Here is a 17,632-nt window from a genome sequence, read left to right on the forward strand (position 1 = left end):
TGTTTGCAGATTTGGAGAGAATAAGTCTCGGAAAAGGTATGTGGAAGTAATTAGTTGGGATCACAGCCTAAAGAAGAGATTTTAGAAATAAAGGATCGACATTATTGAGATAGATTTTTGGAACGCAATATCTTTTATTTAATTTTCGATTTTCATAATCCAATTGCGGAAGAAGTTAAGGAAACAGAAAATATTTGGTAATTTAAGAATAAATGTCGTTTTTTTTCTCCTTATTAAAGTTATCTAGATATGGTATCTAGGAGTAATTAGTTAAGATGTTGTAAAGATTCGAAATCATAATTGTAGTCATTAATATGGGCGATTTCTTTTATTACAACATTCCTAAAATTTCTTATCCAAGATCCGGATAGAGTTAAACCCGGGTAAAACCCGGATCCAAATGAATTAATGCAAAAAAACCCTGTAAATATGTATATGTAGATTTTTAGTATATATCCTAATTCTCATAAGAATATGAAAATGAATAATACAAAAAGGAAACTAAAGAGCCATGAATTAGAAAAAACAATAAGAAACTTCCACATCATCACTTTAAAGAACAACTACATAAAGAAGAGAGAGATATATACATAACAAGAACAAGAACAGAGATTATGAGCTAAAACCAAATCGAGAGAAGATCAAAAACCTTCTTCATATTCTTTTTCTTTTGGTCGAATCTTCATATCCATAAAAACAAGAAACATGGGACGATCGATCGTGAAGCCGATGTTTGGAGCAAACCTAACAACGATTGGATCAAACATGGCTGGTTTGTTCTTCGTTTGGTCAACTCTCAAGAGATACTTCCCTCGACAGATTCAGCAACTTCTCTTCAATGCAATCCAACGAATACCCATTTTCAAGAAACTTTCAGACAAGATCCTCGACTTGTTCTCACCTTACGCTCACATCAGATTCAGTGAAATCGAAGGGTTTAGATTCAACTACGCTTATGCAGCTGTTAAGACCTACCTTGGTGCAAAAGTTAACTCTGAAGTGAAGAATCTTAAAGGGAATCAGGTTAAAGAGAACACGTCTTTGGATTTGAAACGAGACGATGTTAAAATCGAAGAAGAGTATGAAGGTGTGAAGATGTGGTGGGATATCTTTAGATGTGTTAAAGGGAAGAAAATCTGTAGGCTTACTTTTCATAGAAGTAATTGGGATGTTGTGACTGGTTCTTACTTAAGCTACGTTGTGGAAGAAGGGAAATCGATTAAGGCCAGGAAGAAGAAGTTATCGGTGTTTATGAATAATCCGAGTTTGCGTTGGAAAACTAATATGAAAGGTCTTTGGACTTGCATTGATTTCGAGCATCCCGCAACGTTTGATACTTTGGCTATGGATATTGACAAGAAAGATGAGATTTTGAGTGATCTTGTGGCGTTTAGAGATGGCAAAGAGTATTATGATAGGATTGGGAAAGCTTGGAAGAGGGGTTACTTGTTGTATGGACCTCCAGGGACTGGTAAGTCTACGATGATCGCCGCTATGGCGAATCTTATGAAGTATAATATCTATGATCTTGAGTTAACTTCGATTGGGAGTAACTGGGAGTTGAAGAAGCTGTTGATAGGGACGACTAGTAAGTCCATCATTGTGATTGAGGATATAGATTGTTCCTTGGACCTCACGGGAGAGAGGAATGTTAAAGACGTGAAAGGTGATGAAGGGAAGAAGAGTAATGCAGTTACACTCTCAGGGTTATTGAACTTTATAGATGGGATTTGGTCAGCTTGTGGGCAAGAGAGGATTCTTGTGTTTACAACGAATCACTTGGGGAAACTTGACCAAGCTTTGATCAGGAGAGGTCGTATGGATATGCATATTGAGCTATCTTATTGTACGTTTGGTGCATTCAAGATTCTTGCCAAGAACTATCTGAATCTCGATTCGCATCACTTGTTTGGAAAGATTGAGTCTTTGCTTAAAGAAACGAAGATAACACCAGCTGATGTTGCGGAGAATTTGATGGTGAAAGATCGGACAGAAGTTGATGGTTCACTCAAGGGTTTGATCCGAGCTTTGGAGAAGATCAAGTGGAGCCAAAAGGTTAAAGCCGAAGAACAACACAACAAGGAGATTAGCCAAATTTAGATATTTCACCAGTGAGATTCTAGTCTTTATATAGGTTAAGATTCTGCTTTGAATTTAATATCTTAGACTTCTAGTCACCAATTCTAGCTTCTGAGATCAAATGTGTTGAATTTAATAGGTACCTTAATATTGATGTCAAAAAAAAAATTCAACAAAACTACAAACACTAATGTATCTACTACTTGAGCCTCTTGTAGATCTTAACAGTGCTTAGATTGTTTTACTTTGGTGAGCCTCAATCACTTGCTTAAGCTTCTCGTAAGTTTTGCTCCCATATTCCATGAACACTTCCTACAATATTAAGATCAAACCAGACCAAATTAGCATATGTTAGTTGTGTATTAGCCCATATAAATGAGGTTTCACTAGTTTCAAACTTCAAGATCAAGCTCTTTGAAGAGATCCTTCACTATAGCAGCGTTTGATTGGTCGGATTTACCATAGTTCTCCTAGGATATCAGAACAAAACCTGTATCAGATTCTACAGAGGATATAAACCTTTTAAAAATATCTTTGTTTGTTCTTCGCTACATGGTTCCAATGCCTTAACTATCAACTAGGAGCATTTGAAATCTTCTATATCTATTCCTATCTGCATTATGAAACACCAATCAAGTGAACTCAGAGTTGCATTCAGATCAGCTTGAAAAACAAAGTGTTTGCCAAGCGCCTCGAGATATCATCCTACACAAAAGAAAGGATATCTATCAACTTCCTCATATTAACCTATCATATACCTCTCGTAAATACTTAACAGCAAACTAGTACCTGCACTTGGAAGTAGATTCCTATGTCAACAAGAACATTCTTCACATCAACATGATTCTTCAAATTTTCGCCCGCTATAATCAACGCACAAGCAACCTGAGTAGAGAAACAAACAGCTCGGGAAAAGGGGATTTTCATACCCGTACAATAATACATTACTCACAGGGAGATAAAATGAGTAATAAGCAGTTTTGTACTAGATAATACTCCGGTGGCTGAATGTTGAAAAACCATTTCATAAGATCAAAACACTTCATCAACCATTAGAACAAACCATTTATGATATTATATGATAATGCCAACACTTGACTCACATTAACAATGAGTACTTAGACAAATCCTTTTCACCTTCCCAAGTTGGTTATTATCAAATCTATCATCTGGCCACAAAGATGTTTGATACTCAACCTAAACAGAGGACAAAATTTCGAATGCTTCAAAACTTAGACAGAGGAAAACTTCTTGCTCGTTGAAGTCATTGCCTTGCTTCAAAAGTTTGAACCTTTCATCAACGGAGAGACCCCAGGAGGGAGATGAGATCGGAGAAGGGTACTTACCAGTTCAAGCCAGAGACGAAATTCATCGGTGAATTCAAAGGAAGGGTCATGAAAGATATCCGACTTGAGAACGGAATAAGCGTGAGAAAGGTTGACTTGAGATCCGCCATTGAAGAAGAGAAAGAAAGCTCGTCACTTTGTATAGAGAAGACGGCGAAGAGATCACTTGAAACTGCAAAGATTCCGACGAGATGGCTTCAGGTCCGTTTTGGTTTGTCGCCGCCGGGGAAAAAGCTTTCGACTAAGTGAGATGGGCTTGGGCCTGGTCCTGGGCCTGGTCTTGGTCTTGGGCCTGGTCTTGGTTTTTGCTTCACTTTTGCGTCTAATTAACGAGTAATAGTTTCCGTAAGTCTAAAACAAAATTGCAAGGTGTATGGTTATTTCTACTTATGATTACATTTTTACATCTAAATAGGATGTTACTTAGCCTAGCTAGCTTTTCTTTGCACATACTTAGGTTAAGTGATCTTTTGGTTATGATTTGTAACATCGTTTGTAGTACTTAGTTTAGTAGGTTAAGTTTAAGTGAACTTTAGGTTATGAATTGTAACATTGTTTGCACTACTTTGTGAATGAAATTGTGTTATATGCATCTAATATCATCAACACCAAAGAAGATCCCACAATGATATTGTCAGATATTCAGAATATTAATGTTCCCACAGATTGTCCACCAGATTGTATGTATTTCATAATCATCAACACTCTTAATAAGACTCATTATGGTGAACCAACAATGATCAGAGCATTAGCAAGGCTCACTAACAAGGTTCCTCTCTAAATGCCGCCTGAGTTTAATATTAAGGAAATCATCTATTTCCATAATATCATTATGGTAAAGAAGATAACCGGTTTGTGAGAAACGAATATCAACGACCATCTTGAAACATTACATGTTGTTGATTGGTGGTGATAATATCTATAGAGAGTAATATAAAAGCTCTCCAAAAAGAAAAGAGCATAAAACGAGTATTGTTTTTTCTACTAAGAATTTTGACTTTTCTTCTTAGATCTTATTATATGAGTTTTTGTTAATCATATAAATACTTTGATATTTAATTCAAGTGGATCTACATATTACAAAATTAATTTTGGTTGTTTTGATTGTAATTTGATTGATTTTGATGGTAAAAAATTAAGCATGAACATGTAAATCTAACTAAACTATCCAAACTAAAGTGGAGTTTTAGGATTATAAACTGTTCAAAAAAAGTACAAGATAGCATCAAAGTATTATTAGTCTTTGACAGCAATATTTTTTTTTTAAAAAAAACTGTATATATTCATTGATGCTACTTTATTAGTTGCTTTGAATTTTTCTCTATTTTTATAAAAATCAAAATTTAGACTTTTAGTCTCAAATTCTAACCAATGTCAGTCCTAAAAATTCTGTACTTTCATTTGGTTCCACTTTGTCTCTACAGAGAAGTGTTTCTCTTGGTATAGTGAGTTGTGTCGACGGCAAACTTGGGACAGAGAATGACCGCCAATGTTTCCAGATTGATTGTGTAAAATCTTGGAGACTCTAGTGGTCTATTGGTTAACATTGATGGTAGATTCATCGGGTTAAACTTCTAAGTCTCAGTCAAATCTACGACGAGATTTGTGGAATAGGGTTTTGGGTTCACAATCAAAATAAATGATGTTCTTCATTTCATCGAGATATACTATGCAAAGAAATGTGAGGACATTGTTGAGTGGGAGTCAAGATGTCAATGTTCCAGAGTTTGCTGAACAAGACATAGAAGTGATCACAACCGATCTTTTGAAAACATTTCCTTAGTCTTATGAATGTTGCTTTTTTGAAAACTATAATGCAATGCTCCCGACATAGTTATGATCTTATGATTCTTTACTTTTTAAGAAGAAAGTAAGAATCTTCAAACATTAACAAGATTATACAAATAGTGGTACAAATTTTTTGACTCTGATTTAAAAAAAAAAAACAAAAAGGTCCAATCAAATACGTTCTCTTTCTCGGTTCAGTGGACCTAAACCAATTCCTCAAATGTCTCAATCCGTGACTGTATTAGTTGGACTTGAGCTTATAATAGTATTAGTAATACTAATAGTCGTCCTACATTAAAAAGACAGACGTCTTCCTGGAAACTGATACACACTATGACACAAACCACGAGAACTCAGCAAAATTGTTTTATTAGATAACATTTCGCTATCATTATAATGGACCAAGATTCTTAAGTTTTCTAATGGATAAATATATATTTTCATGCACGAAAGTGCAGCCCCGGCTCAATATATTTGAGAGCCTTAGGGCAAAAATTTTTTTTTTTGCCTATTATTATATACAAAGAGAAAATTTACTTAATTTTTTTAAATTTTGCGGAGTTTTTATAGTAAAAATTGTTATTTTAAAAATTTTGGGCCTTTTTATACATTTTCTTATAAATAATTAGGCCTCTTAAAATATAATTCTCATATTAATAATATTTTTAAAAAATATTTGGGCCTTTTTTATATGTAAAATTTTTTTATAAAAAAGAAAGCCCCGGGCCGTCGCACCTCCGCCCTACTCATCTGAGCCGGGGCTGCGAAAGTGAATCATCATTAAGAACTAAAAAGAAAAATCTTTAAAACTTACATAGATGCATTTTTAACTTTCAAATGCTTCTTTTTTTTTATAAAGCCCCAAATGCTTAATCTTATTATGATTGATTTCTAATACTTTTTGTGTATTATAAGTTGAGTTATTGATGTTTTGGATAATATATTATCAATTTATTATCCAATCTTAATCTTGTTATTTAAGAAAAAAAAATGAAAATGCTTTTAGTCCACCACTACAAGTTAATGCATGAAATAAAACAATGCAGTACACGTAAGATTCTTTTTGGCATCTACTAAATAGTGGGGTTGATCTATTTGTTTAAAGATTGTCAAATTTTGAGGAAACCATAACAAACTTGACAAACAAGTTTGATTAGCCAATAAAAATCCTTTTGATTTAAATAGATATTATAGACTTATAAAAATTGGGGATCTGCCTTTAGTCAAGTGGTTAAGTCCATTTGACTCCGCATTCCCACCGGAGTTCGACTCTATTAAGTCGCGTTACCCCGCGTAGTAGAGATTGGCTATGTATCGGCCTTGTCGATCCAAAGATGTCAAAAAAAAAAAAAAAAATTGATGGTAGAAAAAGCACACTTGAGCTTTTAATCCGAGCAATTTCCTTCTCTTTTCGACTTTTGTTTTCTTATGCCCTTTTCCATATAAAGTTTCGTCATAAGGTGGCTTCCATGTGATGTCACATATGCATGCGTAGACATAAAATTTAATAATATAACGTTGATAGAGACTTCAATTCTAAATCCCCATAAAACTATCTTTTAGCTCTTGTGTACCAGAACCACAATCTTCTTCCCCAATATCACCCTTCTTCTCTCATCAATATCTCAACTCAAACCTTCCTTAGAGCCCAAGAAATCTCTTCCAAAGCCCTAAAACAAAAGCTTCAAGAGAAAAAATGGCGACGATGGGTCAGTTATGGACTAACACAGGCTCTTCTCTAGCAACACTAATGTTTGTATACACAATCTTCAAACAATTCTTCCCTCACTTCGGAGGCCACTTGGAACCATACCTTCATAGACTCTTTGGTCGCTTTTACCCTTACATCCAAATAACTTTCCATGAATACAGCGGAGAGCATTTCAAGCGAAGCGAGGCTTACTTGGGGATCCAAAGCTATTTAAGCAAAGACTCTTCTGCTCGAGCCAAGAAGCTTAAAGCCAACACAACTAAAGGAAGCAAGTCTCTTGTTCTAAGCATGGATGATAAGGAAGAAATCACCGACGATTTCGAGGGCGTTAGGGTTTGGTGGCAGTCGAAGAAAGAGGGGACTACAAGGCAATCGTTCTCGTTTTACCCTGCAGCTGATGAGAAGAGATTTTACATGTTGAGGTTCCATAGACGTGACCGAGAAGTAATCATAGAGAGGTATCTTGAGCATGTTATGAGAGAAGGGAAGACAATAGAGCTAAAGAACAGAGAGAGGAAGCTTTATTCGAATACTCCGGAACAGAGCCATGGAAACCAGACAAAGTGGAGTCATGTAACGTTTGAGCATCCCGCGACCTTCGATACTCTAGCTATGGAGGAGAATAAGAAGGAAGAGATCAAGAGTGATCTGATTAAGTTTAGTAAGAGTAAAGATTATTACAAGAAGATCGGAAAAGCGTGGAAGAGAGGGTATCTTTTGTTTGGACCACCCGGGACTGGGAAGTCTACCATGATCGCTGCGATGGCGAATTTCTTGGAGTATGATGTTTATGATCTTGAATTGACAACAGTTAAGGATAATACACATCTAAGGAGATTATTGATTGAGACTTCAGCAAAGTCGATTATTGTGATTGAAGATATTGATTGTTCGCTTAATCTCACGGGGCAGAGAAAGAAAAAGGAGGAGGAAGAGGAAGATGGAGACGATAAGAAAACGATTGAGAAGAAGATGATGAAAAATGAAGGTGAGAATAAAGAGAGCAAAGTTACTTTATCAGGGTTACTGAATTTCATTGATGGGTTATGGTCAGCTTGTGGTGGTGAGAGGATCATTGTGTTCACTACAAACTTTGTGGACAAGCTAGATCCGGCTTTGATTCGGAAAGGAAGAATGGATAAGCATATAGAGATGTCATATTGTTTTTTCGAAGCGTTCAAGGTATTGGCTAAGAACTATTTAGATGTGGAGGAGAGTGAGTTGTTTGAGGAGATAAAGAGGTTACTTGAGGTTGAAGAAATCAAGATGACACCGGCAGATGTTGGGGAGAATCTGTTGCCGAAATCCGAAAAGGAAGGAGCTGAGACTTGTTTGAAGAGATTGATCGAAGCGTTGAAGGAAGAGAAGGAGGAAGCGAAGAGGAAGGTCGAGGAAGAGGCGAAAGAGAAGAAGGAAGAGGAAGAAGAGAAGCAGAGGAAAAAGGAAAAGAAAGCAGAGAAAGAGAAGAAGAAAAAGATTGAAGAAAATGGTGAAGAAGATCGTCAAGTTTGAAGGAAATCTGTTGGATTGTATTATTTGGTTGAAGACAATTGTAGTAGTCTTGTCCCATCTTATAAATGTTATGTGTTTCATTTAGCTAATCAGAAAACTCAGAACATTGCTCAGCCTTAGCCTGTTAGCCATGTAGCATGAAGAAAACATATGTATAGCCCAAGAAATAGAGCTGACATGTACATAAGAAACCTAGCATTAAAACCCTAGTTTATAAACGGATATATAAATAGAGAAATAGAGTCTTATGACTCTTATATATATACACGAGATTGCCACTAAAGATCATCGCTTTGAAGCCTAGAAAACATTTCACTGAATCAGTGTGCAAGTTAATGGAAGTAGCTAGTTGAATCTTCTAAATGGGCTTTATGCCTGTTAAGGCCTGGGCCGGATAAGCTCGGCTTGTTTATGCCCGTCTAGAATCCATTTGGCATGTTTAGGACAATTTATAAGTTAGCCCGCATTATATCTAGTTGACCTTTTTTTGTTTTTAACAAATTACCAAAGCTTCAAAATGTCAATCGAATAACGCAATTTAGTATGATAATAGATTAGTATTCTTATGATACACGGGTTAATCGATAAATGTTGTGGTAAAAGTTTAGTACGTTTTATTTTAAAAAGTTAGTAAATTTTATTTTTTTTCACAATTTTATGCAAATATTATGTTGAATTTAGTTTGAACCATCGATTAATAAATCATGATTAAAGTCTCCAATTTTTTTTTTTTTTTTTTCGTTTAGATTTATTATTAATTGCAAATTATGAGAACTGTTACATAGACGATTCTACAACTGACAATTCCTTCCGACCCTTACTAGATTCACGACAGACTACACTTTCTTTTTCTTAATCTTGATGAATATCTTCAATGATCCACGACCTGGCGACACTTCCTTCTCTGCGTAGAATCCTGGCGAACGGCTATAATTGTACATCGCTGGAGATCTCTTGCACACTTGCCTCCATTAATCTGCAAATTTGTTAATAAATCGCAATACATGGGACTCGAACCCCAGACATTTTGGTGTAGAAGCATTAATCAACCCTTGGTCAACCAATGGGCCAAAGAGGCTTCCACAAAAAAATCTCCAGTTTATAGCTAGGTTTTATAATTTAATGGACATATTTCCAATTAAAATTCTCTTGAATATATCTATACTATTATTTTATTTTTTTTGTCAACCGCTATTAATTAAGACTCAAAAGAGCCATTCCTGAGGATTATTGTTTACATACGTGATATGATGCGGTTCGGTACGAACATTTCGTGCCAATTTATCCGCTTTTACATTTGCACTACGAGAAATTAAAGATAAAGAAAAATTTGTGAATTCCTCTTTGTCGCTTTGTAACTCCTCCAAATACGCTGAAAATGCCGGCCATTCGGTTGGAGAAGACACCATTTTCACCAGGTCTAAACAGTCTGTGAAAAAAGCCACATCTTGGTTATCGGCACCTAACATGCACTTCATTGCCCAAAGAAGAGCTTCCACTTCGGTATGTAAGGGAGAGAGACTTCTACGTAGGTTTGCAGCTCCCATGGTTGGCGCCGGGCCGTATGATATCCAGATTTAACTGAATATTTTCCGGATTTTGTGAAATGCCAACCTAGACTATCCTCCTTTGTTGGCGCACCCGGCCCAAATGCAGAGCGCATATCAAAGAGACATCTTCTGGATTAAAGAGCTCATTTAAGAGATCCATCTTCCAAAAATTTGTCCGTGTATCTACAAGATTATTAACTTTTAAAGACGGGTCAATAATTGAACCGTTATTTTTTGCTGGTCTCGGGAATTGAGCTGGAATCCACGGGTCTTCCCAAACTGAGATGGAAGCCCCATATCCGACTCTTTTAATAAGTCCTTTATTAACCAGAGATCTAGCTGAACATATACCACTACAAGAAAACATGCCTTTTGCGACCCCCAATCAAGTCCTTAAACGGTCGCTAATTGCTGTTTTGCGACTTCTTTGCGACTGCACACGTTGGTCGCTAAAAAACGGTCGCTAATTACAATGGTCGCACTGTCGTCGCAAATTTGTGACGCTGTTAAGACTGCTTGTGATGGTCGCAGCTTGTGATGGTCGCAGATTAGCGACGCGGTAGAGACGGACTGTATAGGTCGTAAATTTACGACGTATTAGCTACACCTATTTGTTAGCGACTAATTAGTGACTAACATATCAGTCGTATTATTGAGACTAATTTGGGTTTTGAGATGGATTTAACACTATTCTGTAGTCACAAATAAGCAACATTTTCGCGACGATTACAGTTTTTTAGTAGACATTTTAGTCCCTAATCTACTACCATAAATTGCTTCAAAAAAAAATAGAAATCGAAAACCAAAAAACAAATCTGCGATCATTTAAATTTGTTTCAAAGCCCTAATGTTGGTAACATAGCCTTACATATATAACCTTAAACATTCAAAAGGATCTTCAATGTTCATAACAAAATGAAAAAAAGATGAAGAAAGTACTTAGAATGATGATGAAGAAACTATTGGTGTGGCTGCGACAGTTCCTTGTGGTGCAGTGGCTGGATTGGTTTCTCCTATGGTTTCTTCTGCGTTGTTTTGTGCAGTGGTTGTGGCTGTTGCATTGGCAGTGGCTGTTGCATTGGCGGTTGCATTGGCGGTGCCTAGGATATAGTAGCCACTGTAGAGGGAACACTGGTTTTAACAAGGTTCATAATCATGTGATCACATAAGCTTAATTACATTTGGTTATACTCAGTTGGAAGCAAAAGAGGAAAAACTAGTGTTTACCTTGAGGCGTGATTCTTCAAGTTGCTTGTTCCTGAAATCGCATAACCTTTATTAGGACAATAGAAAGAAAGGAATGAGGGAAGTGTGATATTACTAATTTACCTTTCTCTCTCTCATAGTTATCCAATCTAATAGAAGTGATAGAAACAAGAAAACCAAACTCGCCACCCCAACAAAACCTTGCAGCTCCTATACCAGTTATGCCTTTGTTCTTAAAGGCCTCCACTATTATTGGCTTTGACTCCTTAAAACACGTAATAAAATATAACAATCCACATGAAACCAAAACTTCTAAATTACCTGAGTCACCAACAACCAATACTCGAACTTGGCAACATAATGAAGCTAAGATCTGCTCCTTATTTTTCCTTCCACGTTCCCTTCAAATTCAAAACTTCATTATTGCTTAAGAAACATCAACATATTAGGTAACGAATAAGAAAACCAACACTGTTTTCAATCAACTTCCATACTCCCAATTAGAATCCAAAACGAGAAGAAACAGCTTCCATAAACACTCATAGCAACCTCTGATTCCTCATAATGAAAGAATTTTACGATCTCACCAAGACTAATCAAAAATTTTGGAATCTTATTCTTCACCTTCTATGGAATCAATACCTACGGTTTCTCAAATCAATTAAAAGAAGCAGCAGATCTACGGCTAAAACCTAGGATTTCAGATCAATTACCAACAGAATCAAACTTCTTTAGAAAGGATTCTTCTCAACAAGACCAAACCTTTCTTTATAGTTTGAAAACGCCCAACACTTCTTTAGAAAGAGCTTCAGACTAAGATGAGAGACTCCACTCACTGTTCAAATCCGAGAACACATAGCTTGAAATCTAAATCACGCGAGCTCACCACACAAAGGTGTCATTCGACGAGGAGAAGCGACGACGAGGAGAAGCGGCGACGACAACGACGGCTAGGGTTTTGAGATGAGAGGAGAAGGTATTAAAGCGAAGAGAGGACAAAGAGAGAAGGTATTAAAGCGAAGAGAGGAATCGAAGAAGAAACGAAGAGGAAGAGGAATCGAAGAAGAAACGAAGAAGAAGAGGAATCAAAGATCTACTACCAAATTAATGAAGAAACGAAGAGGAATTGAAGAGAAGAATCGAGGAGGAAAACGAATCAAAAAGAGGAATTGAAGAGAGAAATCGAAGAAGAAACGAAGAGAGGAATCGAAGACTAAAGACTAAAGTGTTTCAGATTCGAGAAATGTGACTTTTCGTTGGTAGTAATAAAAGAATAGGAGTCGCAAACTCGTCCCAACTTGGTCGCAACCAAAAAAACACGAGGGATAATAGCCCGCCTAATCGAAAACCCTAAAAGTTGGTAAAAGTCGGAAAACGGTCCCAAATCGGTCGCAAACGGGTTGTACAAGTTGTCGCAAAAGTCGTCGCAAGTTAGTCACAAACAAGAACAAGAACAAATGTTGTGGCAGAACGGTCGCAAAATACGTAACAAAGTTGTCACTAAAGAGTAGCACATTAGTTGTAAAATTAGACAGTGGCAAAGTAATCGCAAAGAGATAGCTTTTGCGACGTTCGTGTATGAGTCACAAATCAACATTTAAGATTTTTGAACTTTAAGATCTAAATACATTGATATAAGGATTATGTAACACTCCATAGTCCATTTGTGAAGTAAATCATTCATTTTAAGAGGCAAAACAATGATTTGGTAAGTTTATTTTCAAACATACTTAGATTAAGATTAAAACTATATGTAACATCTTCCACATGATAGGTTTTTACAAAGATTAAGTTGTAAACATGTAAAATTAAAACATTAACAAGTAATCTTTCAATGTATTAGTTCAAATCAATGCAAAATATAGTTACTTAACATATTAAACATTCTATTTTATACAATTTCAATTTTAAAACAGAACGAGTCTCTAAAGAGTACCAGAACGGTCGCAAAATACGTAACAAAGTCGTCACAAACGAGTAGCACATTAGTTGTAACATTAGACAGTGGCAAAGTAATCGCAAAGAGATACGCTTTTGCGACGTTCGCGTATGAGTCACAATCAATATTTATGATTTGTGAACTTTAAGATTTAAATACATTGGTATAAGGATTATGTTACACTCCATAGTCCATTTGTGAAGTATATCATTCATTTTAAGAGACAAAACAATGATTTGGTAAGTTTATTTTCAAACTTACTTAGATTAAGATTAAAACTATATGAAACATCTTCCACAAGATAGGTTTTTACAAAGATTTAGTTATAAACATGTAAAATTCAAACATTAACAACTAATCTTTCAATGTATTAGTTAAAATCAATGCAAAATATGGTTACTTAACATATTAAACATTCGATTTGATCTAGTAACAATTTTTAAATCAGGACGAGTCTCCTAAGAGAGGCAAATTAGTTGTACATTTACGACTCTTTTGTGACGATTAAGAAGTTTCACGAAACTTTTTTTTGGATTTCGACAGGGTTGCATAAGTATCGTAAAAGGGTCGCTTATTTATGACCATTCTCTGACTAATCGTTGGCGTCGTAAATTGGCGACAAATATGGGTATACTTTTAACGTAGTCGTTAAAGAGTCACTATCTGGTAACAATATCATCGCAAATATTTGCGACCAACAAAAGAGTCTCCATCCATAGGATGGAGAGTATGATTTAATATTATCCAGAGGATTGGATTTGCGAAAATACCGACCTTTGAAAACTTTCGCAAATAGAGAATCTGGGACTGTAATCAAACGCCATAATTGTTTTGCCAGTAGAGCCGAATTAAAATCATCTACATTTCGAAAACCGAGTCCACCTTCCGACTTACTATTACACAGTTTGTTCCACGCCATCCAATGCATACCTCTAGAATCACTATTTGAACTCCACCAGAATTTTGCGACCGCACTTGTAAGTTTAGAAGTAATTGTTTTCGGTAGTCTGAAGCATGACATAACATAAGTTGGTAATGCCGCAGCTACCGATTTAATCATTACTTCTTTTCCGCCTTTTGATAAAAATTTTGCTGACTAGCCATTTATCCTTGTTTGTAACCTATCTCTAACAAACGAAAATATTTTTGTCTTCGAACCTCCTAGACTTTCCGGTAACCCTAAATATGAGCCCATGCCACCAAGGTTATTAATTCCCAATACTGCTTTTATTTCCGGCTTGATTGCTTCCTCCACTTTATATCTATACTATTAATTGGGAAGCATTTCCTGAAAAATAACTTTAAAAAGTGTAAAAAATTACAAGGAAATGCCATTAGGATTTTTTCATTCTAAGAATAGATAAAAGATTTCGTCCAAGGTTAAACTCGACAATTTAAATATATAAAAAACGCGGATCCTGGGCATTTTGTTCGGATAAACACGCGGACCATATGCTATTGGGGCGGGCTACCACGCGGATCTTGGGCTTCAAATACAGTCCGAGACGCGGATCCTGGAGTCGATCCGTTGGAGTGTTGATTAATGTTGGGATACCAATTATTGCCAATTATTGCACTCCGAGATTTACTACTGTTACATAAATAAATTGCCAAAAATTTTAGATATGATTTAAAGAGATTACTATAATCTGTATAACTAACGAATCTAATTACTTGCGATTACTAATCATTGAAGACGTATACAAAAAAAATAAATAACCAAATATTCGCACGAATGTTTTTAAGAAAGATGCCAAAGAAATCAGAAAATAAAAGGAACACATCCTATTTTGTAGTAACTGTTTTCAATAAGAACTAATCTTAGTTATTATATTTCCCAAATTTAATAATAACAAAAATATTCGAATCCTATCAAATCGAGCATATACGAATAAAGTTTGTTTTAAATTCTGACACACAAATATATACAACTACTATTTTCTTCCACTCACTAATCTTAAACTTTTCGTAATCTTTTGCTCTTTTGTTTTTCTAACTTAGACAGGTTTGTGCTCAAGTCAATTGAAAAATAATTGACAAGAACTTGGTTTATGATATACAAGTGTTTTCTAAATTTACAGATTGAAGATCCAGAGGCATTGGCAGATGCTATCAAGAAGACAAAAACTTAGTTGGAAGGATTTTTCAATCAGTTATTCATATTGAAAAGAATAACACATCTACAGTGGGCATGCTACCTAAGGTTTCTAATTAGGTATGCTTAAGAAAGCGTTGAATATTTGTGTGTTTATCATTAACCATTGTCTTTATCATTTGATTCTATTGTATTTTGTCTAATTGAAGGTAAACTAATTATGTTAAGCTGTTTTATGAAAATTTTCCATATAGATTGACGGTGCTATTCACAGATAAAGAAGAAAACCCTCGAAAATAGGGCAATGAAAGCTGGAAATGTTTCAGATCCTGTATGAGTTATCTTTAGACGAAGTTATGGTTTGACCCATCAATAATCTTAATCTAACCAGATAATTATAAAGAACCTGAACTTTTCAATGCCATGGGAAGTCTCTTTTTCATTTCATAGTATTGAAGACTAAATATAAGAGAATGTTAAGGAAGAAAAAGTAAGGAGTGACCTACTCCCATAATTTTCTGTTTTTTTCTATGATTTTAAATTAGTTTTGACTATTCACCGTCTTTCATATTCTCATTCATCAACACCAACAAAAAAAAATAAAAAATCATAACCAGAGAACACTTACATGATTGATATTGGCGAAGTGAATGAATAGTTTACTTAATAATTCTTTTACTCTTTCACAACTCTTCTAATTGAACCTAAAAACCAAGGCCATAACTCGGATCAGGACCTGATATAGAAAACAACTAATAGTTATCTCATAGATTAATTAGTCTAAAATCAAAGAAAATTTTCATAAGAAAAAAATCAATGACGAATAACATGTAGATCCTCTAAATAATTGGGAAAAGGTGATTCTAAGAAACAAAGGACATCGAATTCAATACAAGCAAGAATAAGATTTTTGTGAGATCATTGGACTTATATAATGTTGATAAACATATATAGATACACACTTACCTTGGCCATATGGAAAGTGAAGAAGCGAGAAAATGCCTTGGAAAAGAATTATAATTCACTTAATTCCCGAGATCGCCACAACAGTGGAACATAAATTTGTAAAAATTCTACATTAACAAAACAGTAAAAACATCAAAAGCCCCAACAAGGAAAGCTTTCAGATATCATATTTTAGTGAAATCCAAACACCAAATGTCCAAATCCAAAGAGCAAAGCTTTAAGTGTAGAACATATGATCCCTAATTTGTAGAATTTATAATCACAGTATCAATCATACCGGGAAACTTCTACCTTAAGAACAACATAAATCCCTAAAATCAAAGCTGATGAATGTCTAAAACCCTAATTTAAACCGGAATCTCAAATTCGCAAAACGCTGTGAATTCAATAATATTCTAGATTCTCAACCCAAATAACTGAGGATACACGTATACGAAAGAAACCAGACCAAAAGGCTGAGGATAGACCATGGGTCCGGGAATGGGTGCTACAAGCACCGTCGAAGAGGATGAAGAAAAAAAAAAACTACAACTGCGGGACTGTGAAAACAAAGTTTAGATATAAAATTGACAATAATTACCCGTAGAAGATCCAGATTCTTGACAATCCTAGGCGAAGATCTCTATTCAAACAGAAAATTTCAAAAGATTGGAAATTGAATCGACATATAAAAAAAATAGTTAAAAGTATAAATTTGATTCAATAATAAACTTACACAGAGTATAACCGGAGACAAAATCACTGAATTATATGAGAATTTCGCCATTGATGATTTGATCGACCGATGTTCTTAATTTTTTTTTGGTGGGCGACCGAAGTTCTTAATTGTATTCGGTGGGTTTTCTTCTTTTGAGATAAGACAACGATTGTTCTAAAAACAATTATATGTCCAAATGAAGAAAGAAAAAAATTCCTTAATATTAAATACAAAACACAAACGAAAATAGAAAATGTATTTCGGCCCAACATCAACATGTATTTCAGCCCAAAAAACAATTATTCGGTTTAAGTTATGGGCCATTTAATTAAACTTTTGGTAAACATTTGGTAGAGAGGTTTTCTGAAATACCAAATATTAATTTATAAACAATAATGTTGCATTACCAAAAATTAATTTTAAACATATTAGAATTACATATTCTTTCAAAATCTTACATTTCTATTATAACTATTACACACCTGACTTCGGTATCTGTTAAAATTATTTAGTATGCACCAAAACCAAACTATTTATTTAAATAAAACACTTAAAAATGATAAAAACAAAAAAAAAATTAATAACTAAAAATTCTATTCAAAATTTATAACTAATCAAACAGAAAATAAGCGTGTTTAACAAAGTTTTTTTAAACATAAAACAAAAATATTGTATGTAAAATATCCTATTATATAATTCACTAACAAAAAAAAAATGTTGATTAAAACTTTCTGCAAACACTA

The 17,632-nt window shown here is 34.9% G+C and overlaps 3 protein-coding genes and 2 long non-coding RNA genes across 11 annotated transcripts; 2 read left to right on the forward strand and 3 right to left on the reverse strand.

Moving 5' to 3' along the window:
• Positions 1-602: 602 nt before the first annotated feature.
• LOC110228014 (AAA-ATPase At3g28570, mitochondrial) lies at positions 603-2,323 on the forward strand. The gene has a single exon (XM_021024037.1). The coding sequence runs from the start codon at positions 706-708 to the stop codon at positions 2,098-2,100; it is 1,395 nt and encodes a 464-aa protein (XP_020879696.1). The 5' UTR covers positions 603-705; the 3' UTR covers positions 2,101-2,323.
• LOC9311526 (farnesyl pyrophosphate synthase 1, mitochondrial) lies at positions 2,311-3,006 on the reverse strand. Its single transcript, XM_021025086.1, has 3 exons — positions 2,869-3,006; positions 2,478-2,549; positions 2,311-2,391 (listed from the first exon to the last, which is right to left on the reverse strand). Exons 1-3 carry the CDS (start codon positions 3,004-3,006, stop codon positions 2,311-2,313), a joined length of 291 nt encoding a protein of 96 aa, XP_020880745.1.
• Positions 3,007-6,777: 3,771 nt separating this feature from the next.
• Positions 6,778-8,549, forward strand: LOC110228012 (AAA-ATPase At3g28580). The gene has a single exon (XM_021024033.1). It carries the CDS (start codon positions 6,910-6,912, stop codon positions 8,434-8,436), a length of 1,527 nt encoding a protein of 508 aa, XP_020879692.1. The 5' UTR covers positions 6,778-6,909; the 3' UTR covers positions 8,437-8,549.
• Positions 8,550-10,783: 2,234 nt separating this feature from the next.
• On the reverse strand, positions 10,784-12,727 carry LOC9313186. Of its 5 annotated transcripts, none has more exons than XR_002331743.1 (5): positions 11,955-12,727; positions 11,514-11,593; positions 11,316-11,402; positions 11,214-11,244; positions 10,784-11,103 (listed from the first exon to the last, which is right to left on the reverse strand). It is a non-coding gene; the product is annotated as an uncharacterized LOC9313186 (long non-coding RNA). The 5 variants fall into 5 exon arrangements; XR_002331742.1 differs by having other exon boundaries at positions 11,316-11,424; XR_002331740.1 differs by having other exon boundaries at positions 11,316-11,433.
• A 1,731-nt stretch (positions 12,728-14,458) lies between these two features.
• On the reverse strand, positions 14,459-17,461 carry LOC9313187. 3 transcript variants are annotated; one of them, XR_002331685.1, is made up of 4 exons: positions 16,908-17,461; positions 16,773-16,814; positions 15,855-16,299; positions 14,459-14,722 (listed from the first exon to the last, which is right to left on the reverse strand). It is a non-coding gene; the product is annotated as an uncharacterized LOC9313187 (long non-coding RNA). The 3 variants fall into 3 exon arrangements; XR_002331686.1 differs by lacking the exons at positions 16,773-16,814; positions 16,908-17,461 and having other exon boundaries at positions 15,855-15,962; positions 16,193-16,411; XR_002331684.1 differs by lacking the exons at positions 16,773-16,814; positions 16,908-17,461 and having other exon boundaries at positions 15,855-16,411.
• Between the last annotated feature and the right edge of the window lie 171 nt (positions 17,462-17,632).

The sequence above is a fragment of the Arabidopsis lyrata genome (genome assembly GCF_000004255.2).
Source record: "Arabidopsis lyrata subsp. lyrata unplaced genomic scaffold ARALYscaffold_5, whole genome shotgun sequence".
NCBI lineage: Eukaryota > Viridiplantae > Streptophyta > Magnoliopsida > Brassicales > Brassicaceae > Arabidopsis > Arabidopsis lyrata.